Source organism: Verticillium nonalfalfae, assembly GCF_003724135.2.
Source record: "Verticillium nonalfalfae strain VnAa140/NRRL 66861 chromosome Unknown scaffold_124, whole genome shotgun sequence".
Taxonomy (NCBI): domain Eukaryota; kingdom Fungi; phylum Ascomycota; class Sordariomycetes; order Glomerellales; family Plectosphaerellaceae; genus Verticillium; species Verticillium nonalfalfae.
The window spans coordinates 43,922-65,511 of record NW_021167349.1 but is presented as its reverse complement, the minus strand read 5'-3'; the positions used below and the strand labels follow the sequence as shown (position 1 = coordinate 65,511).

General features: G+C 56.8%; 8 protein-coding genes across 8 annotated transcripts; 4 read left to right on the top strand and 4 right to left on the bottom strand.

Annotated features, from left to right (window-relative positions):
• Positions 1 to 429: 429 nt before the first annotated feature.
• Positions 430 to 2,013, top strand: D7B24_001276 (uncharacterized protein; the record flags this gene model as incomplete). Its single annotated transcript, XM_028635514.1, has 1 exon — positions 430 to 2,013. The coding sequence occupies one exon, from the start codon at positions 430 to 432 to the stop codon at positions 2,011 to 2,013; it is 1,584 nt and encodes a 527-aa protein (XP_028492026.1).
• A 493-nt stretch (positions 2,014 to 2,506) lies between these two features.
• On the bottom strand, positions 2,507 to 3,183 carry MBF1 (multiprotein-bridging factor 1; the record flags this gene model as incomplete). The annotated part of the gene is made up of 2 exons (XM_028635513.1): positions 2,507 to 2,809; positions 3,031 to 3,183. The coding sequence occupies 2 exons, from the start codon at positions 3,181 to 3,183 to the stop codon at positions 2,507 to 2,509; spliced, it is 456 nt and encodes a 151-aa protein (XP_028492025.1).
• Positions 3,184 to 3,904: 721 nt separating this feature from the next.
• D7B24_001274 (uncharacterized protein) lies at positions 3,905 to 5,848 on the top strand (the record flags this gene model as incomplete). Its single annotated transcript, XM_028635512.1, has 2 exons — positions 3,905 to 4,462; positions 4,535 to 5,848. 2 exons carry the CDS (start codon positions 3,905 to 3,907, stop codon positions 5,846 to 5,848), a joined length of 1,872 nt encoding a protein of 623 aa, XP_028492024.1.
• An 864-nt stretch (positions 5,849 to 6,712) lies between these two features.
• D7B24_001273 (uncharacterized protein) lies at positions 6,713 to 7,271 on the top strand (the record flags this gene model as incomplete). The annotated part of the gene is made up of 3 exons (XM_028635511.1): positions 6,713 to 6,833; positions 6,902 to 7,110; positions 7,191 to 7,271. 3 exons carry the CDS (start codon positions 6,713 to 6,715, stop codon positions 7,269 to 7,271), a joined length of 411 nt encoding a protein of 136 aa, XP_028492023.1.
• A 938-nt stretch (positions 7,272 to 8,209) lies between these two features.
• On the bottom strand, positions 8,210 to 8,632 carry D7B24_001272 (uncharacterized protein; the record flags this gene model as incomplete). The annotated part of the gene is made up of 1 exon (XM_028635510.1): positions 8,210 to 8,632. The coding sequence occupies one exon, from the start codon at positions 8,630 to 8,632 to the stop codon at positions 8,210 to 8,212; it is 423 nt and encodes a 140-aa protein (XP_028492022.1).
• A 596-nt stretch (positions 8,633 to 9,228) lies between these two features.
• Positions 9,229 to 10,633, bottom strand: D7B24_001271 (uncharacterized protein; the record flags this gene model as incomplete). The annotated part of the gene is made up of 2 exons (XM_028635509.1): positions 9,229 to 9,944; positions 10,006 to 10,633. 2 exons carry the CDS (start codon positions 10,631 to 10,633, stop codon positions 9,229 to 9,231), a joined length of 1,344 nt encoding a protein of 447 aa, XP_028492021.1.
• An 838-nt stretch (positions 10,634 to 11,471) lies between these two features.
• On the bottom strand, positions 11,472 to 14,946 carry D7B24_001270 (uncharacterized protein; the record flags this gene model as incomplete). The annotated part of the gene is made up of 5 exons (XM_028635508.1): positions 11,472 to 12,931; positions 12,982 to 14,338; positions 14,400 to 14,692; positions 14,746 to 14,751; positions 14,817 to 14,946. The coding sequence occupies 5 exons, from the start codon at positions 14,944 to 14,946 to the stop codon at positions 11,472 to 11,474; spliced, it is 3,246 nt and encodes a 1,081-aa protein (XP_028492020.1).
• A 1,043-nt stretch (positions 14,947 to 15,989) lies between these two features.
• On the top strand, positions 15,990 to 17,127 carry D7B24_001269 (uncharacterized protein; the record flags this gene model as incomplete). Its single annotated transcript, XM_028635507.1, has 2 exons — positions 15,990 to 16,103; positions 16,189 to 17,127. 2 exons carry the CDS (start codon positions 15,990 to 15,992, stop codon positions 17,125 to 17,127), a joined length of 1,053 nt encoding a protein of 350 aa, XP_028492019.1.
• Between the last annotated feature and the right edge of the window lie 4,463 nt (positions 17,128 to 21,590).

Here is a 21,590-nt window from a genome sequence, read left to right as displayed (position 1 = left end):
CGGGACAAGAGGCCTACTAGATGACGTTCGACCCCAGTAGTGACACGTGCACGGACCAATTGCGACCACTTTACGCGACGCACCAGGTTCCTCACGCGGAACAAGGCCTTGAAAACGCGTCCAGGCGCGCAAGTCACGAACAGGAACGCGTGTTGCTGAGGAAGGTGCAAGGGCCAGGAGCCCCCACTACCAGCATGCCTGCTCGCATAACTTCTGCCATGCTTCGACTGCACTCCCCTCCTCCCTACGGTCTGCACTTACCTTCACAACTTCAGTTCCTTCTCGGCTTTTGAACAATTGCGCCTTTTCATCACCAGCCCGCACGCTTCCTTCCTGATACACAGTAGCCGCCCTTATCACTTCAAGCACCACACACACCCATCATCCCCTCCACATACCGCCAGAGGTCACCGAGCAACCGCCTTCACAATGGCCCGGGTTGCTTCTCGCCGCGCGGTCAAGCCTGCCGTGAAGCCTGTCGCATCAAACTCGATCACCAACTACGCTCGACTATCCAAGGCTCAAGCTCTTGCCATCGACAAGCTTGACAAGAAGGTGCTCGCCGTGTGCCTTCCCCACTTCAAGCCTTCTCCCGTCGTCACAGTCACCTCGATCCATAACTCCAGCGACGAGGAGAACAGTCAGACTACCGCATCCAAACCTACTTTGGGGCTGGGGGAAATCAAGTCGATACCCAGCAAGAAGAGAAAGGCAACGGCCGAGGACGATACCTCAATCACGCTCGATCCAACCACGACATCCAAACGCCAACGTATCAAATCTGACGGACCCAAAGGCGATCTCCCTTCCGCGCCTGCCTGCCAGACAACCCGTTTAACGCAGACTACAATCACAAACTGCTTCGCAAACACGACGTCCACGGGCACGCTTCGCAAGACGCCCAAGTCGACTCTCATTTCGAATGCCAAGGATGACGGACGCGCTGCAGCTCGCAAAGTCAAGGGCTCGAAAAAGCCCAAGACTACTGCGCCGCCGTCAAAGAATGCGAAGGACAGTGTCCAACAGGCGCGTCTGCCCGCCGAGCTCGCTGAATTGCTATCCCTGCAGCGGGTTATTCTCAAGACGGTGACCCTGCAGATTACGCATCAGAAGAGCAACACGCCAATCGACATCAAGGCCATCACGCCAGACGTGTCTCGCACCTGGGGCAAGCGTAATGTCACCATTGACGACATTCGACGTTGCGTTGCCATCCAGGACCTGAAGAAGGACGCCCACAACGCGACCGCTTCGCCCTTCATCATCACTGATTACGGACGCGGCAAGCTGTGCCTCGAGATCGACACGGAGCGGGGAACCGGCCGCATCGACGAGGACAGCCTCTGCAAGCAGTTTCAGGAGAATCTGCATGCCTTGTGTGCCGAGCGCGCGACTGATGAGATGTCCGATCTCGACGTCTCCTTTGAATGCCTATCTTTCAACGACCTCCCCAAGGCAGACATCACTATGCGTCACCACCTCTCAGCCATGAAGCAGAACCCCCTGCTAGCCAAGGGCCAGCGCGCATTGACGGAGCTCAAGCACGGCTTCGTTATGAAGCAGCAGGAGAAGGAGGCCAAGGCGCAAGCCGCCAAGGAATCCATTACCAACGCCGACGGCAGCAAAATGAGCCTGCTCGACCGGCTTCGTGCGAAGGAACTCGCGGCCGCGCAGCTCGGCGCGCCTTCGGGGCCTGAGATTACGAGGAAGCGGGCCTTGCAGCATGTGTCTGACGTGTCTGCCATCATTGGCATGTTGGTGAACTCTTCCAACCCCGGCAAGGCACCCGTCAAGTCTTTCCCCATGAGTGTGCTCCAGCAGAAGCTGAAGGAGTCGTTGAGGGTACCGATGCCCGTTGAGGAGGGTGTATGCACAGTGAAGCTGATCGCGAACGAGGTGGCGCCCGAGTGGCTGCGGGTGTTGCCCATCGGGAGCAAGGAACACGTTGTGGTTCAGACAAGGTGCAAGCCATGCGAGGCTGACATTTCTGCGAGGGTGGGTAGGCTATGCTGATTACGCAGTCGATTTTTCTTCTGGATACCCTATTGTTTGGAGAAGAATTGGAAAAAAAGCAGAGGTTTCGATTTCTGAGTTTCGTCTTATTTAGTTAGCATGGCGTTGCGTCTGGAAACCCTGGCCAAGGCAGACGGCGGAGTTTTGTCTCTAGAATTCCCACAAGGATGGGCGAGGGAGGTTGTCCCTCATACTCAATGAAACAAACAAATAATATCAAGCACTTCCAATGCTATGCAGGGGAGGGAAAAGAAAATGTTTCATCGTCAGCTTCGTGAGCCAACGGTCTATTGTGAAGTTCTATGGACCGTGGCCTTCATCTTGCGGAACGCAACCATTCTGATTGAGCCTCGCTGCTCCTGCGGCTTCTTCAGGTTTCTTTTTAGTGTTCCTTCCTCCTTCGTAGAATTCAATACGATTTTCTCGTCGTCTTCAGCGACGAGTTCCCAAGCACCCGCACCCTCCCGGATAAGCAAGCCAGCAGGCTCTTCATTTATTTCTTCTTGCCAAACTTGGGCTCGCCGAGGCCGGTGCCCCTGAGCTTGACGTTGAGGACCCTCTCCATGGAGGCGATGATCTTCTGGTCGGGCGCGGCAGTGCCGCGCTCAAACTCGGCGACAATGGTCTGTGTCGTGTTGCACTTGGTAGCGAGGTCCTTCTGGGTCATCTTGGGCTCCATCTTCTGGCGGGTCTGAGAGATGATGTCGCCGACGTCCTTGCCGATCGTGTTGGGCTTGATAATGTCGTCGGAGCGGTCGACCTTTGTCAGGCGCTGGCCTTCGACGGCGGGGCCGGACTAATGGAACAGGTCAGTTATCGGCATTGTGTTGCACATGGCGGGCGTGGATGGTGGTTTGTGGTGGGAGCGGAGGACACGTGAGAGGTGGGGTCGGTGACGAGGGTGGGGGAGGGGAGAGAGGCCAGGCGGCGGGCGGTTATGACGATGGCGATGGAAGAGGACGGGGGGTGGGGGACAACGACGAGCTTCGTCGCGGACAGAAGGGGGGGGAGACGTACAGTGTTTGCTGAGGCGTACTTCTTCTCGGTAGAAACACCGCCCTGGCGGAACGCAGCGTTCATAGCGGCGGATCCCTTGACGACCTTCTCGCGGGGCGCACCGCCGCCGCGAGTCCTGCTGCCAATCTTGGTCTCGGTGCTCCAGTCATCCATGGTGGCGGTTTGAAAATATGTCAAGATTGTGTGTTCGTGAGGTACAAGAAAGCAAAAGTCTTTCTGGTCGTCGAGATCAAAAATTGGGCGTCGTGGGTAGAGGCGTTGGGTGGTATCGTGAAGGTTTGTCGGAGGTTGCAATTGGGGTCTGGTGAGGCTCGCTGGGTATAAATATCGTGGAAGGCAATGGACGGCGGTGGATAAAGCCCGCCGCCAACTCTGTCTTGGGCTGTGGTTTGACCAGCTGGGCCAGGCGTGCTGAGTCAATCGGCCAGTGAGAGTGAGGGGCGAGTGGCGGCGTACCCTCGAATGAGGTCCTGCTTGCGCCACAGACCCATCAGCTTCTCCGCTTGGCCACGGTTGACGACTTATGTAAGCCATGATCTGACCTGGGTCACTCCGTCTTGAGGCCTGGGCTGAGGCATGTTTGTGGCCAAGAATGTCCAGGAAGAGTTGTTAAACCAATTTGGAAACGTCATGTTGCCTATTTTGTCGGTTTAATGTTTCTATGTGCAGTGTCCGTAGCCGCAACTGCCTCTATCCTTTCCAGTTCGCATGAACCATGCAACGAACATGGGCAAAGTCATGACGTCTTGATCTGGCCTCGGACCCGCTGGTGTCACTATCCGTCTCACTTATCCTCCTGTCACTCCTGCCGACCACCATGACCGCATCCTTACATTAGCGCACCCGAAAATCCCATCTGATACCAGGCGTAAAGATGCTGGCCGGCATTGCCTATGAGGCCCTGCTGGGAGGGTGGCTAGACGTCGCCCTCATACTCGTCTTCACAGCTTGGCGGGAGGCGGCATTGATCCGCTACGCCATCATCGCTGTAGGGTCCTCACTATTGAACAACCATGTCACCTGGTTGGTGGTTTTCTGGCCATACATCAAACAATTGGCTATCATCTCCTTTGCTTTCCTGGTTCTGGGGAGCTGGTTACACGGGACCCCTGCCAAGCAAACGACGTGGGCGGGATTGGGGAAGCCCCTCCTCATCCCAGCCAAGACGACGCATCGGAGAACCTTCCCCGCCAAGCATGGCTTCTCATACTCCTATCTTGTTGTCGGCGTTCCAGTCGGCTGGACCGGGTCCGCCGGCGGCATGGTCTCTTCAGGGACTGAACTGGACTCTTCCGGTGGCGGTAACGCCATTTCATGGCTGAGAGCGAAGACCCATGGGACATGTGCATGGTTTCACGTCAACGAAGCAGACCACCTTGGGAGAGAGCCTGGGACCCTTGAGACCAAGTTGCACAACTACTTGAAGTCACAGGTGCGAACCTCTCATTATATCTCACCTCAGTGGGAGCGATTCAGCAACATGTGAGCTGATCATCATGCCTAGGACGTTGACCCCAACGCGTACCCTCATGCCTATCTCGTCACCGCGGCTAGCTTTCTGGGTTACAACTTCAACCCAGTTTCATTTTGGTATCTCTACACGACAGACAAGACGCTAGCAGCCATGATTCTGGAGGTCAACAATACCTTTGGCGAACGGAGAATGTATTTTCTGGCCATGGACGAAAGAGTGGCCGACGAACCCGATACCAATACTAGCAGGTTATCAAAGTCCTGGCCGAAGGACTTTCACGTCTCCCCATTCAATTCTAGAAAAGGATCGTACTCGCTGCAAATTCACGACATGTTGAGTTCGAATAGCAACAAACCAGGCCGTCTTGATGGCACCATTACTCTCAAGTCTTCCAAGGACCACCCCAAGATCGTCGCCCGCCTCTTCCAAGAAGGAGATCCCGTTGACCCCACAACAGCGAGCTTGGCCACGAAGTTGATGTTCCTCCTCAGCTGGTGGTGGGTGGGCTTTGTGACGTTTCCAAGGATCGTCAAGGAGGCAGGTCGGCTTTTCTTCCGCCGCAAGCTCCACGTCTGGTTCCGCCCCGAGCCCCTCAAAGACAGCATGGGCCGTGTCGCCGACACGACGGAGCGGCAGCTGGAACCCATCTTCCGGGATTATTTACACCACCTCGTACAGCAGTCGGGTGCAAATCTGACCGTCAAGTACACCTCGAGCAGTGGAGACGCGCCCCTCATCATTAAAGGAACCTCCTCCTCGGGGCCGGTCAGCCAGCACACAGAACCGCGAGCCGCCGATAGCGACGACCAAATCGAATTCAGAGTTCTGACACCGGTGTTCTACACCCGGTTCGTCCACTACGCGCATGACTTTGAGGCAGTCTTCAGCGAGCTACGCGAGAGCGAAACGATATGGGTGTCACGGCCCGAGCTGCTGCCCCGTCTCTTCGTGTCGAAGAAGGCTGCGGCGCCGCTGAGGATTAGCAGCCCACTGGACTTTGTATATTTTAAAGCGATCCGCGCGCTGCGAGAGCGGCCGGAACGCATCGAGCGACCACTGACGTCGAGCGTGGTGGCCGCACCGTCCGAGAAGGCGGGTACACAGCGGACGGATGACCTGAGGCAGTTCCGCATCTCAGGTATGGACGGCTTTGTCCTCGCACATGAGGACAAGCATGTGCGGAAACTCTACCGGTCGCTCGTGCTGAGGGTCTTCCTTGCTGAGAGGTTAGCCCTGGGTTCCATGGAGCTGCTCTGGTTGCAAGAGCTGATTCTCCGTGTCGGCACGGCCTGGGCAGTTTCTGAAAACACAAGTGGCTATCTCGCAGGCAGAATCATGGCGTAGCTGAAGAAGTAGAGAACAAAGTTCACAATACCTGGTCGTTAAATGCCAAGGTTTCGTAATCTCTCCTACGCAAGGCTTCGAATGTACCAACTAGCGCGAGTTCACCCGCCAAAATAGTCAGCACCCATCCCAGCCTCTTTACATCACTGGTCTGACAGGTGGAGTTGCGCCTTGAGGCAGAGTATTTGGAATCCTTTTGCAGCTGCAAGATGGCCCGCCAGGATGCATGACTGCCAGACAAATACCATGGTGGGGAGCCCACGGGTCCACCCTCAAAACAGCTCCCGAAGCTCCTGAACCTCAACAAAGGCAACGGGGTCTCGAAGCTACCGATATTTGCGGGGATGACACCCAACCACTGTGGGAACCCCCCTCCGAGACCATTCCAAATCCCCCGCTTCTCGTGTCGCGTAGCAATTTGCGAGTGGTCCCTCACACTGCAGCAACGGCAGTGACAAATAACGAGCGTAGTCGGAGCCTGTTCTTTGCAAGAGGGAGGAGGGAACGGGGGGTCCCTGAGCGCCAATTGACGTCGAGGTTCGGTCTCGGGCCTCCACCGCCCGCACCAGCTCTCGCAGCTATCTGGAGAGCTGAGCTGTTGGTCTCAGCAAACCCCCCTCCCCCGCCGTATCTGTGACCAACCCCGCCATCGTCGTCATAGGTGGTAAAGTCGTCGGGTCGTAGGCGTTGAGTGGCCAGCGTACCAAGCATTGGAGCTGGCGACGTCTTTTAAAGAAGCCACCCCGCCCATGCGTAATTTCGTACCATGTTCGAGCTTCTGGTCTTCTTCAATCGATCGAGACTCGTCCAGTAACGTCTATACTTTCTCGTTAGCCAAAGTCCCATCAAACACAGCTGCCCAACATGCCTCTTACCGGACACTGCCTCTGCAAGGCCGTCACCTACTCGGCCGACGTCGACAAGCCCCTCCTCACGGGCTACGACCACTGCGACGACTGCCAGCGCCAGTCCGGCTCAACCTACTGTACGCAGCGCCGCATCTCCCCTCGCCCTTTCCATAGTTGAGTCCCACTGACCCATCTCGCCAACCAGCCCTCGTCGTCGTTGTCCCCAAGGACAAGCTCACCATCAAGGGCCCCACCAAGTCCTGGGCTGGCAAGGGTTCTTCGGGCAAGGACGTCCACCGCATCTTCTGCTCCGAGTGCGGCAGCCCCATCGCCCACGACCCCGACGCGGCCCCCGAGATCATTGCCCTCAAGGGCGGCACCCTTGACGCCGAGATCAAGAAGACCCTGAAGCCCGTACGTTGGCTCCCCTCGCCTGAACCATCACTCGATGGGCTCCCCAGTTCGAACTGGCCCGGCTGACATGACCTACTTAGGATACCGAGATTTGGACCGTTGGCAAGCTTCCTTTCTGCCAGGAGACTCTGGCTCACCCCTTCAAGCACATGCCCGAGTAAGGGTATCCTGGAAGGAAAGGAGGGAGTAGGAGGAGGGGCGGGAAAGGTGGTTGTAGAAAAGCATAATGAAGACAAAATGAAAACGATATGAACCGAATAGAACTATTGCTAAACGAGAAACTGTATATGCTGAGAACCACGGGGTTTGTTGGGTACTTGAATGGCGAGGAAGCGTAAGAACCTGGATGGCTATTGTGGGGAGCTCCTCGACCCCCTTCCGCATCACACCACGCACCGCACATCGCACACTTACCTATGCCTGTACAGGTTGCCCGAGTGCACGCAAGGTAAGCATGAGCATGTGAATATGCTGCCATGTTGTACATTAGGCTCATGTCCACTCTTCCGTTGGTCTACCACGTATGAAAAGCACGCGCACACACCGGACAGTCGAGTTGGATAACTTCTCTTCGTGCTGCACCAAGTCTATCGATAAAGGAACTACGCCTTGTAATCCATTGCCACTTGACGATGTCCCTCTTCATTCATTGCCATCCCCTGTCCAACCCGAGGAGGCACCCATTTCTCTTGTCTTCCCGTTACTGCCCTTACAGCATGATACTAACCATCAGAGCCATAATTAATGATGCAAGGCTAACTTGCATCAACCCCGCATTGTTTGGTCTCATATTGTCGTCTCCAACTCGTTCGATGCTACCGCTGAATTTGGTCTGGTTCGTCCCAGTGGCGGTGGGTTGTGGTGGCGGCCAAGGAGCAGTCATGAGCGGCGAGTCGAAATCGGTCAGCTTGGGGGCTGTGAGCGTGTGTGAACCAATTCTGAGAGTAGGCTTGGGAGTATCAGTAGACTGATGTGAAATTTGTGCTTCGACCGAGGTGGCGATGTACAGCGTTGAAGTAGGGATTGCCTCCGTGGCCCGGAATCCATGAAAGGTACTAGGAACAGCCGTGGGCATGACCGCAGCGTCGCGAGCCAGTGACTAGATAGAAGCGAAAGGGGCGGTTGGGGCAGCCGTAGCCAAACAAAGTTGATCGTAGGCGTCGTGCAGGAGATTGTCGTAGAGAGCCAGCTCTAGAGTATCAATACCACCATTATCCCTCGTGCAGGTGTCGCAAGCCAGCTTCTCGCCGAAGAAGTCGCCATTGCACATGCACTGGGCGTGGCTCTCGAGCTCTGTAGGTTTGGTGCCGTTAGGACGGCAAAGGAACTCTTCGATGTGTCTTGCCTTGGCACATGGCAGCATATCATCGTAACTCTGGGGTACGGCCACAGCAGGATCGCAAATCTGAGCAGCTGTGAGACGACTGTCTTCGGACGATGGGCCAGTGTTCTTAGACGCAGCCAGGATGATGGAGGGGAGAGTTATGGCAGCGAGGCTGAAAGAAGAAAGCCGGGGAATCATCGTGGTGACGGGTTTTAGTAGTTGGTTGCAGTGAAACGTTGGACGGCGAAGGGGGGCAAAATATCATGCAATGATTCCAAAAATGGGTATGTGCTAGCGATGGCTTGGGCTGAGAATGATGTGAGCTTGTGATGTATGTTGGTTGAAGACGGTGGAAGATGATGCTGGGAGAAGAAGAGAGGAAGAGTTAGATCAGAGGGAGACGACTAGATATGAAGAACGGACGCAGCAGCGTATTGCCGCCTGGCGGTCATGCTTTCCTTGCGTGCGTCGAAACTAGAAATGCAGAAGGCAGTCAGCGGCGGCAGAGGGGAGGAGGAACAAATGACTGTTGGCTGTTCACTTTGCGTGACCTCCTGAATGCCGTGTTGCTTGAGTGTGAAGTGGCGGCAGGAAGGCTGGTGGCTTTGGGGTGTTCACGGAGTTTCTTTCCTGTGATATCTGTTCCTTGACTGGAAGGAAGTAAGAGCAACAGCATTCCGAAAATAGCTGGATGGCCGATAACATGCTCAAAATACGCATCATAGATGGTAGTAAGAGCAAGAACTTCTAATCAATCATCATTATTGGCATCATAAATCTAAGCTAATGCCATATCAAGCAAGCACTGCCAGAGCCACCATGCTGACCATGGCAACCACGCTCATCAAGCGGAGCCCGTGATCCCCTGCTCCACCCTCGGCCTCCGGAAACACCTTCTGAACCTCGCCCGTCTGAGAGGCAGACGCAGAAGTGCAACTCGCTGTCCCGCACTCGAACCCGCTCGGGCAACAGCCAGCAACAGGACCTCCCTCGTCACCACACAGGAACCATCCGCTGGCGCAGGTCTCGGTGGCCTGCGCGTCAGCCGCGTCCCTCGCGTCTGTGACCGGCACGACAATGGTTGCGCCGTCCGTCGTGATGGTCGTGAGGGGCGTCGTAGGGCAGTCGACTGTTGCACAGTCACGACCGGTGCGGCAGCAGCCTCCCCCCTCACGGGCAAGGCAGGCGTAGAACCCAGTCGGGCAGTAATCCTCGGGCGTCTCGGCAGGTGCCGTCTCCGACGACGTTGTTGACTCCGTGGTTTGGGACTCTGCAGACGTCGGTCGGTAAGGGGGAATGACTACGGTATTGACGGTCGTAGTTGAAGGCGTGGGTGTCAAGATGCTGGTGCTCGTTCTCGTAACCGTCTCGGCTTCAGGCGTTGCGGTGATGACCACTGTGACCACAATCGTCGTAGGTTCGTCTCCTTCTACCACGGTTGTTGATGTTGATGTGATTGTTGTCGGCCTCTGGGTTGTGCTTGTAATCACTGGTGGAGGGCTTGGAACGCCTTGCGAGAAGAGTCAGCATCAGGGGCTCTCCAGGTACGGCACTTGGGGGCGGAGACTCACATCCTACACCTTGACAGACGAACCCGGGGATACAGCATCCTCCTCCTAGTTCTGTCGAACACGTCGGGGAGCCATCCGGGCATGCGCCGATGGGTCCGCCGCACTCAGCCCCTTCCGGACAGCAAGCGACGTTTCCTACGGCGGCATTGTCCACCTCAACGCACACCTCACCATTCATGCAGCACTTGTTGGGTGCGCCAACGTTACTGCAGTCCTCCATACCCCCAGGGCAGGTCTGTCTCCCTTCGAGGACCTTGAGCACCTCGGCTGCTCTCCGCAACAAGTCCCACCCATCGCGCCTGCCCTCCTCTTCATGCAACTTGAAAGCTGGTCGGTATGGTCTACTCGAGGGGTCGCTTGCGTTGAGGGCGATGAGTTGCTCTTCGTTCACCGAAAGCTGCAGTCGATCGGCGAGGACCGCTTCTCGTGGGCTGAGGAAGGGCGGTGCCTTGTCTGTATCGATGGCTGGGCTGTCTGCGAAGGCAAAGTGTTCAGGCAAGAGCTTCTCTGATGCGGCGAGGGGGAGTTTTCGGATCGCAATGGGTTGACGAGCCTGCTGGCTCTGAGCCTGTGATGTGACGAGGAGGAGCAGAGATGTCGGCAGCCCTAGCAGCGTTGATTGGCGCATGGTTGGGAATGGTGCCCAGAAGGCGCTCGTTCTGGCCTGGAGGCGTCAGGCTTCTCGTGCCGGCTTACGTTAGTCAGCGACAGGCCTGTGTCGTTGGATGAAGTCGAGCAACACACAGAAAATGGCTTTTGCAGCTGATTATTGCACGAAGGTCATGGTGGCCGAAGTGCAAAGTTGGGTTTCGCGGCGGGTGAATGGTAGGCCTATGTTTGTTGATGGCTACAAGAGATGCCAGTCCGGGTGGCTGGGAACTGGGCCCGAGCCTTCATGGCCAGATCCATGTTGGTAAGACCATTGACGTTCGATTTGCCGACCACAAACACCAGGCGCATGTGCGCGTCAATCCGACCGTCTGATGAGCCACTTCTGAAGTAAAAATGTCGTGAAATCTACGGATTGCCTCAGTCAGACGACCTGCGATGCTTCAGAGGCGCAACAATGCGATCGACGTCATGGCAAGCACCAAAGGTTGGGTACAAAGCCTCGGGACAGGGGTATGGAACAATGTGGGACGTCCTTCTTATCTTATCAGTGATGGTCAACAGACTTCCTGATCCAGGTGCTGGCTGGATCTGGGAGCGTCGAGCGAGCACGCACTTTAGGCATCCTAAATCCCTGAGCTGTTGTTCAATTCGTGGCCTTCATGGGCAAAAGAACAGGTCAGCAGCAGGACCACCCTTGGAGTTCCGAATTGAGGTCGCACCAAAGGACAGCAGCCCATGCTCACCGTGACAGGCAACCATCGAGATCATGTTGACTCTACGAACTCATGATAAAACATTTCTAGCTACAATGCAACGCCTTTTCAATTCCTCACTCCTCATGTTCCAATCATTCGTTAGATGCGAGCCAGCCTCAGCATCAGCCTCAGCTCACCGATGGCCTGCTCCTCCTCGAGGATGACAGACTCGCCCGAGGCGCCCTCGAGAGGCTCGAGCTTGCCGCGCAGGGCATTCACGAAGAGCTCCTCCTTGGACTCCAGCACAGCGTCGACGTCGGTGCTTTCGGGGTTGGCCACGACGCCGTACTGCATGTGCACCTCGTCCGTGGGAACAAGGCCTGCCTTCTTGCGCATCCTCTGCACACGGTTGATGACCTCACGGGCCAGGCCCTCGTACACCAAATCCTGCGCCGAAACATCGGTATCGAGGAGGATGATAACATCGTTGGAGAAGGCAGGTTCCAGCTGAGGAAGGTCTCCCGCCGCCTTGGCGCCATCCTTGTTGGCCAAGACGCGCACAATCTCCAGGTCGTTCTCCTCTAGCTGAATGCCATCAATGTTGATGGTCTTGTCGGTGAGGTATTGCCTCAGCTGCTCCTGCGAGAGCTTGGGCAGCGCCTTGCGCACAATCTGAACATCCTTCTTGAGCTTCTTGCCCAGAGTGGGCCAGTCGACCTTGGCCTCCAGAATGATGCCGTACTTTGCCTCGTCATTGCTCAGGACAACCTCCTGGACGTTGAGCTCGCCCATGACGTACGACTGCAGGGACTCGACGTCCTTGAGGTGCTGCTCATCAGACACAACAACGATGGAACGCAGGGGCGTCTTGAGACTCAGCGTGCGTCGCTCTCTTGCCGTCCTGCCCAGGTTGATGACCTTCTGCATGGAGGAAACCTTCCTCTCGATCTCGGTATCAAACAGTGCCTCCTGGACCGTGGGGAACGGCAGGAAGTGCACACTGCGGGAATCGGTAAAGTCCTTCAGGACCTCGCCGAGGAAGGGCTTGAGCAGGCTGTAGATGTGCTCAGTGATGAAAGGAGTGAAGGGTGCGAGGGCCCGAACAAGGGTCAGAAGGACCTGGAGTAGAGTGTTGAGGGCGGCCTTGGTGTCGTCAAGGCCCAGACCGGCGACACCCTTGAGTCGCTTGCGGTTGAAGCGAATGTACCAGTTGGTCAAGTTGTCGAGGACAGACAACAGGCGCGGCACGACCGTGTACAAGCGGTACGCGGCCATCTCTTGGTCGATAAACTGCAGCATGCTCTGGCAGTCGGCCAGGATCCATCGGTCCATGACGTTCTCGAGGCCCTTGCCTTCCGTGAATGTTGGATCAGCAGCGAAATCTTCGTCGTTGTTCTTCTTGTACAGGAGGGCTTGCTCGCAGAAGAAGCGGTAGCTGTTCCACAGAGGGAGGAGGACCTTGGACACCACTTCCTTGACGCCAGCCTCCTTGAAGCGCAGAGGCTCAGCCCTGACAACGGGAGAGTTGATGAGGTACAGGCGGAGCGCGTCGGAACCGTACTCGTTGATGACGTTGCTTGGGTCAGGGTAGTTCTTGAGACTCTTCGACATCTTGACGCCTGCCAAATATGTCAGTTCACGACGTTACGGATTCTCCATATCAACTGACCGGTAGACGCAAGCACGAGGCCGTTGGTGATGCAGTTGCGGAAGGGCGATACACCGAACAGCTTGTTGCCGAGAACGGTCAACGTGTAGAACCAGCCACGGGTCTGGTCGAGACCTTCGGCAATGAAGTCGGCAGGGAAAAGGCTGCCCTGGAAGTTGTCGGCGTTCTCGAAAGGATAGTGGGTGGAGGCATAGGGCATGCTTCCGGACTCAAACCAACAGTCGAAGACCTCGTCCACACGCTTGAGCATACCCTTGCCCTTCTTGGAGGGAATCTCAATGTGGTCAACCTTGTCACGGTGCAGGTCGTTGAGCTCGCCAGTGTACCCGCTGAGCTCCTTCAACTCGGCGATGCTGCCCACGCAGACAACCTCCTCAAAGTCCTCGCTAACCCACAGCGGAATGGGGGTGCCCCAGTAACGGTTCCTCGAGACGTTCCAGTCGTGAGCATTGGCGATCCAGTTGGCGAAGCGCTTTTCCTTGACGAAGGAGGGAACCCACGTCGTCTTCTCCAGGTTCTCGAGCATCTCAGGAATGGAGTTCGTGACGCGGATGAACCAAGAAGAGACGGCCCTTCGAATGAGTTGCGTATCTGAGCGCCAGCAGAACTTGTCAACGTGGGACGTCTGAGACTCAACAAGCAGACGTCCGGTTGAGCGCAGATCCTTCAGAATGGCCTTGTCAGCGGTCTTGACGTGCTGTCCAACATAGTCAGGCACCTCAGCGGTGAACTGTCCCTTCTCGTCGACGGGGCAAGGCGGCAGCCTCTTCTCGCCAATGAAGCCCGAGGCAACAGCAGCATCGTAATCCTCCTGACCAAAGGCAGGAGCCTGGTGAACGATACCCGTGCCCTCGCCAGCCTCGACGTAATCTGCGCCGATGACCTCGAAACACTCCTTGTACGATTCGGCAAAGTAGGGGAATAGCGGCTCGTACTTCCAGCCGATGAGATCCTTGCCCTGCAGCTTGCGGAGGACCTTGTATTTGGCCTTCTTGAGCTCCTTGCCGTAGAGAGCAGCAAGTCCACTCTCCATCATGAAGTACTGCTTTCCGGACTTCTCGTCAAGGATCTCGAGATACTCAAAGTCGCGGTGAACGGCGATGAGGATATTGGACGGAAGTGTCCAAGGCGTCGTGGTGTAGATGACCAGGGAGCCGGTCTGCCCGACAACGGGGAAAGCGACCAGGATGGCAGGGTCCTGTGTCGTCTTCTCGTTCTGCTTCGCTTCCATCTGGCTGAGGGGAGTGCCGAGGGCGGTGGAGTAGGGCATGATCTGGTATGCGCGGTACACTTGGTCCTTGTCGAAGAGTTGCTTGAAAACCCACCAACACGACTCCATGAAAGTGACGTCCATCGACTGTTGCGTAATGGGTCAGTTTTCATATCCGAGACACCCGTACCAGACCAGTGCTACCTACCTTGTAGTCGTTGTCAAAGTCGATCCAGCGACCCAGACGCTCAATGATCTGCCTCCACTCGGCAGCGTACCTCATGACAATGGCCTTGCACTCGGCGTTGTAAGCGGCGACACCCATCTGCGCGACAGCGTCCCTGGCCGAGATGCCGTGTTTCTTGTCAATCTCATATTCGATGGGCAGGCCGTGCGTGTCCCAACCAAAGCGCCGGGTGACATGGTATCCCTTCATGGACCAGTATCGTGGGATAATGTCCTTGATGGTTGAGGTGAGCAAATGCCCATAGTGGGGGAGACCTGCGCTGTTAGAGTGTTGTCGAGGCCGGGAGGCCAGGGTCGTATCATCATACCGGTAGCTGGACGAGATTGAAGTCAGAAACGAGCCTCTGGGGGGGTTTTCGGGCGTATTGAGGCAACTTACCAAATGGGGGACCATCGTAGAAGGTAAACTTCTTCTTGCCCTCTGTCAGGCGCAGTTGGGTCTGGAAGGCATCGACCTCCCGCCAGAAGCGGATGACCTCTTCCTCGGTCTTGGGGAAGCTGATGCTCATTTTGGACGCAGTGTTCCCAGACTACCTATGCCGAACGGTAGGTGCGATCTCTGGGGTTCAACTGGGCGAAATTCAAGGGGTGGTGATGTGCTAGGTGACTCAAACCGCGAGTCGGAGGTAGTGTTTTTTTCCCCTCCTCCAAGTCGCCAGCTGCCCCTCTATCGGGGATTGCTGGGCCTGCCCCGCCCCCGCCTATTGCCCGTCGTTGTGTTAGGGGGCAGGGTACGTACCTTTGTCGGGAACCGGGACACGTGACCTGTTCGCCATTCTTTTAGGGGTTGGCTTTGCGGTGATGAGGAAGATGGGAACTTGTTGGAGCTGTCGGTCGCTGAATTGCGTCGAAATTCGCCTGACATATGTGGTACTAGATCTGTTCTATTCTTCGCCATAATGCTGTTTCCCGGCAAATCATTGAGCATGTTGGCTTTGCTTATGTTCATTGAGCGAAGCATTTTCAGCTACGTATTCTCGGCTTCAAGTTGGTTTCTTTCACGGTGACGGCTTTGCTATGCGTCCCGCAGCTTCTAGTCATTCAATGCGCGTGTGATGATGGCATGGCTGCTCACCCTACATGCATTCGAATGTACCATTCGAGCCAAGCTGATGCTGCCATCGCCTATGAAATGGCAGTCAGCCGTATCACGAGCGTGCCTTGATGATTCAGATGCAGACAGCGCGCCCTTTGGAAAGTTTCATCAAGCACGCGTTAGTCAGCCCCGAAAACACAACAACCAAGCAAGGCTGCAGCACTCTTCGCCGCAATCATACATTCCGGGAGTTGAAAGAGCGTCCAGCAACGGACTGAAGTCCTCTTTTTGGGTTGAGCAGCCAAGCCTTGATTGGCTTGCCAACGCCGACACTACCCCGCGCTCCCCCAGGCTCGAGCGGTGCCTCGGCTCAGCGCATGTTGATAAAGCAACGATCATGAACACTTCAAGCTGTCAGCTCCGTACGAGGAGACACCTCTCTCGCTGAAACTGACCCCTTTCTGGCTGGCAACGGTATTGAACGAGGGTGTTTGGTCTCTTCTACTCTCACAAACCATGGCGTCTTCCAACAGCGATAAGCAGCTGATTCTATATCACTACTCCTATTCGCCCTACGCGCGCCGAGTCATCTGGTATCTCACTCTGCGCGGCATCCCGTACTCACAATGCGTAAGGAAACGGCCATGGACACATCACTCTCATGCTCATGCTCATGCTCATGCTCATGCTCATGCTCATGCTCACGCTCTCGCAGGTTCAACCGCCCATCTTGCCACGCCCGGACGTTGCCTCCCTCGGCATATCCTACCGCCGCATCCCGCTCCTCGCCATAGACGGTGACGTCCTCCTCGACACCCGTCTCATGCTCACTGAGCTCGAGGCCCTGTTCCCCGAACTGCCCCGCCTAGGCACCACGCCCGACTCGGCGCCAGAGCTCCGCGCCCTCGAGCGGCTCCTCTCCACCTTCACGACCGAGACGAGCCTGTTCTCCACCGCCGCCAGCCTGCTGCCTACCGACATCCTCTCCGACGCCTGGTTCCGCGACCGCGCCCAGTTCTCCGGCCCCCGCGCCGACCCGCCGAGCGAGAAGCACGTCCGCGAGAGCATGGCCGCCGGCCGTCCCGCCGCCGAGGCCGAGATCGCCCGCGCCCTCGACTTCTTGGAGCACATCCTTCTCGCCGACGGCCGGGCGTGGGTCCTCGGTCCCGGCGCCGGCCCGACGCTGGCGGACATTGAGGCCGTCTGGCCGTTCCACTGGCTCTACGAGCTCCCCGGCGCGCTGACGCCCGAGCGCTTCGGCGAGGCGCGCTACCCCCGGGTCCACGCGTGGATCGCGCGCTTCCAGGCGGCCGTCGCGGCGGCGAAGAAGCGCGCCCCCAAGACGCCCAAGGTCTCTGGCGAGGAGGCGGCGAAACGGATCGCGGCCGCGCCGACGGCGGGCGCCGGCGACGTTGATGCGAGCGATCCGGTGGCGGTCCGCGAGGGGCTGAAGGCGGGAGACCGCGTTGTGGTGTGGCCTACCGACACGGGGTCGACGCACAAGGACGCCGGCACGCTGGTGGCCCTTGACAAAACCAAGGTTGTCTTTACGGTGGAGGGCCAGCAGGGTGCGAAGACCAGAGTGCATGCGCCTCGTCATGGCTTCAAGGTCAAGAAGGCGAAGGCAGAGGGGCACGCTGGTGCGAAACTCTGAATGTATCGATTTTTGTACAACTAGAAAAGTCCGCCGTAACACGGGGTTCTGTCCTACGCCTTTTCCTCACATCAGCCTCGTGATAGTGTTGGCACACCGATGAAAACGCCTTATTGCGTCGTCTTGAATATTAGGTTGAGCAGGACCGCCTCAGCGTCAATCAATGCGATGAATCCCACAAACGAAAAACCTCCTTCCTGCTTAGGGGTATCAGCGTATACTGGAGACATAGCTGAACGTCTGCACATTCGTGCAGTGATGTTGGGATTAAGGCAACTGCAGTCATGAGGCTCAAATTGTACAACGGCCTTATGACGTAGACATCCGCCGTCGTGGGTTGAGTATGGGGAATGATCACTTGGCGACATCGAGATGGAGATGCAAACGGCCCGAGATGTATTGAGGCGGGGGGAGGGGAGGGAGGGAGATCGGCTCCGGGGCCGCGCGACTGAACGACCCGGGCACACAATACATGCACATCTCCATATCACACGCGGTTGTTTCACGAGTTAGCCTTGAGATGGTCATCGAGATCTCATGCCCTCGAGCTCGATCACACTGCAAACAGCATACATGGGCTTGGATCACAGCAACGTTCTTCTGCTCTCGTTGGATTCGTGATCGCGCTTGATCAGATGAGACGACAACACAGTATCGCCAGTCCACTGCGCAAGGTATCCGCTGTACGGTCGTTGGACCAGTGAGGCGGTCATTGGGCCAGTGATGCGTTTGTTGGACCAGTGACGCGGTCGATAGCGTATAGTATGCAAGAGAGGGCAGCGTGTGCACACACTGTACCCTTCCAAGAGAGCCGTATCGGACGCGTGTCGTGCGGCATCCTGCACTTCGTCGATAGCTGAGCATCCAGAACGGCCCAAACTGCTGGTGATGGGCCGAGAGAAGGAGGTGGTGAAGAAAGGGTTACGTCATGGCCGGCTCGCACGATAAACACAACTCTATGGAACTGCGGCGCGTTTCAATCCCACGCATCGTCGTGTGTGCCACAGTACTTGGAGCAGCCCCCTTGAGGTCCCGGGAATTTGGGGTCAACACTGTGGTTTTCTTCTTCTTTTTCGTCGAGATCATGCTTTGCTCGACGGATGAGGCTTCCTACGCCTTGGGTCAGCATTCCACCGAGGTCGACTTTCGTTCCGGGCGCGAACCGAGACAAGACAGCCTCGAGCGTTCAAGCATCATCTGACGTCACCAGCGCTTCATCCAATGCCCCAGCCTAGCGTCAGCTTGTCCAGTGCCTCTTTGCCCGCCGTCAGCATTTCTGGGAGGTTCAACACCTGAAGCACCATGTAGGCATCTGCGATGGCGGCCATGCGGTTCGAAACACTCTGTGCACAGCTTGCTCGATTCACGTGGAGTCGTGTCACGATGGAGGGGGAGCGGGACCGTTACTTGAAATGGAGAACCGGATTGAGCATCGAAATCGTATCATCCCAAGAGGCGCAACGGAGGCTGGCGCCGACGGTGGGAAGGATCGTGCTCTGACGCAATCTGTGAGACGACCACTCACAAAGAGGGTGTCGATGGCGTTCCCATCTGCACGATCCACTAGGTACCTACTGGCAGACGGGCGGGGGTGAACAAGGAGGGAGTCGCACTGTGGGAACGGTCGAGGCTGGTGGTGATCCGCAGCGCACCCTGTGCAGAGACCTTCAGCCGTATCATGCGCCAACAAACAGGAAGGATTAGAAATCCAGATCCAGATCAGGCTGGCACAGGCTGGGCCACCCATTCGGTGAGCCTGGACCGCGTTCGCGACATGGACACGGTGAGAAGTCGCGTGTGTGGATCCCGCGTATCGACTTTGTCGAGCGCAGGCAGGGTCGGAACAGAGGCTTCATTGGAAGAAACGAAACTTCAACCCGGAAGCCAGACCGTATCGGAGACCAGGGGGCCCGACGAGGAAACCCGCTGAAAGAAGAAACCTCTTGGTCGATCACTGTCGCCCCGGCTGGGTGATCCGCCAGCGACGGGACGGGCGTGTGAGACTGTTGCTGGCCCGGCCAGTCTGGTCCGCCGGGAAGGTTTTTTTCTTTCCTTTCTTCCACTTAGACATGCCATGACTCTGAGTGGCTCGAGGGCTCGAGGGCTCGAGGGCTCAAGGGCTCGAGGGCTCAAGGGCTCAAAGGCTCAAGAATCGGGGGGCGTCTCTTCAAAACCGTCTCGCCTGAGATGCGATGTTGCTGGCTGACCGGTGCATTTGCCGCAAACAGAGATCAACAGCATCGGCGCCCGGGGCACGTTTGCTGGAAGGGAAGGAATCGCCTTCTCGAACCGAGTCGTTCCCGGTACATGTACATGAGGGGCCCAACAGGTGGGCGGTGACGGTCGAGTGAGGTGGTGGTGAAATGAGCAAGAGGTGATGCAATCCATGCAGGGGTCACTGACTTAGCGTGCGCCAGTGCTTTCCCGGGTGGAGGTTAGCAGCTCGAGTAGCGACGTCCATTGGTCAAGCTCACCACCCTAGTGGACAGTGCATCGGCCGTCTGCATTGCTCAATCCCTGTCACAGACGTGGAATGACGAAGACACTGGAAGGGGGGCGCCCGTCATTTTGACACCCTCCAAGTACAACTGTCCAGTGACTCCAGTATTGGACCAGGTATTTGGCAGGTGTCAGAGGGCAGGAAGGAGTGCAGAGGAGACAGCGACATGATGGAAGAGTGATCATGCCTGTACGAGACTTGTCCATTGCGACTTGGGACTCGCCGTCTTCGATGCGATCGAGGAGAAGACGTGCCTCCCCAACCAGTCTTGCAGCACAGGTGAAAGGACCCCTACCGCCCACAGGCGGAGCGAGCAAATAGGTCACGTCACCCCAGCACAGTACCAAGCAGGGTCCGGGCTCATGAACGCGCCACGCGCAGGGAGTGTTTCCCACGCGATGGCGGGCACAGACAAGCCGTCGAGTCGTCGAGTCGGGAGGCATAGGGGGGATCTCTCGGCATGGAGTAGAAGAGGTGAGAGAGCGAGAGAGAGTTCGTCGGTTTGAGGCTGATTAATACGACCGTTGTTGCGTGACGGAGGAGGGGAGGAGAGGAGAAAATTCATCCGGATGTCGCAACGAGTCTGCACTGTGGCATTATCAATCCGCCCGTCGTATAAATCGCCACCCGATCACACCCAAAGAGAGACAGAGCGAGAGAAAGAGGGTGAGGTCAGCCAGGCATCCCATTAGGAAGAAACGCCCCGGAACCAGTACCGTGTGCAATACAGTCTTTACACCTTCGCCTCGCTCCGTCTCAACACAAGACGGGTTGGAAAACATCAAAGAAGGCCGGAAATGAGGCATGTTGGAAGCATGCTGGAAGCAAAACAGGGCCTCCTCACACAGTCTGTCCGTTCTGGAGGCACACGGTAGCATGCGCAATAGGATTGTACAACCCGTTTTGGGCGAGCGTCGTCGAGGTTCTCACAGGGTTGGCCCTGCCAACCCCATCGTCTCTCCCAGCAGTTTTCCGTGGAAGGAGGCAAGGAGGCCCCTCCCCCCCCCATCTTCCCTTGCCTATTGCCCCCAATGCCAGTCGACTCCTGCCCCGTGTGTCTGGTCTCGGCGCAGGTAGCGCGCGCCGCCCTCGTTCCCATCTTTTCCACCTCGTGCGCCTTCGCCCTTCTTTTTTTTAAAGTCCACAACCGCAACGTCATACTTCCTGTGACGTCTGCCGTTTCTCCCCAAACAACACCCAAGCACGCTCAGCACTCCGTCGTCACCCAGTCACTCAACCACGCTTGTGCCTTTCATCGACCCCGATCGCATCTGCGCGTGTCGCATCGCAATCGCATCTCAGTCGGCATCTAATCCTGCCCTTTTCGCCCTGTACTTTTTGTATTGTCGTCCATCAGTCGCACTACCTCCAGCCAGTCACCCTGACACTGGCGCGTGCCACTCACCCACCCAACCTTCTCTTCTCTCCCACATTTTTTCTGTCCACCTCCCTCACTTACTCGCCTCCTCACCTCCTCCCACCCCTTTCGCCTCACTTCCCTTCTCATGCCAGAAGGCTGAGTTTTGGACGAGAGACAGAGCAGAGAGAGAGAGAGAGAGACAAGAAAGAGAGTCTGTGTGTGAGTGTGTGACAAACGATAGAAAAGCAAGATCGAGAGCGAGACGCGCTTGATCTGCCAATCGCCAAAAAAAAAACCCTTGGGTCACTCGTGGCTTGCACAGCAACTGCAAGACTCTTCCACTCTACTTTTCTCTTCCCCGATCCGTACCTAATCTCGAATCGTAACCCCCCAGAGGCGTCTCGACGAACCCTTACCCATCTCTAGTCCACCACCCAGCGCTGTGTTCCCAACCTCTGACCTCATCTGGCTTCCCACATCTCTTGCCCCCCGTCCACTTCTCAACTCTGCACCCCACAGACGTCGACGTCAACATCAACTGCCTTCGGTCGTTACCACCTTGGCCCCCTACCGCTATTCCAGCCCTACCTCCAAGGTGTCTCG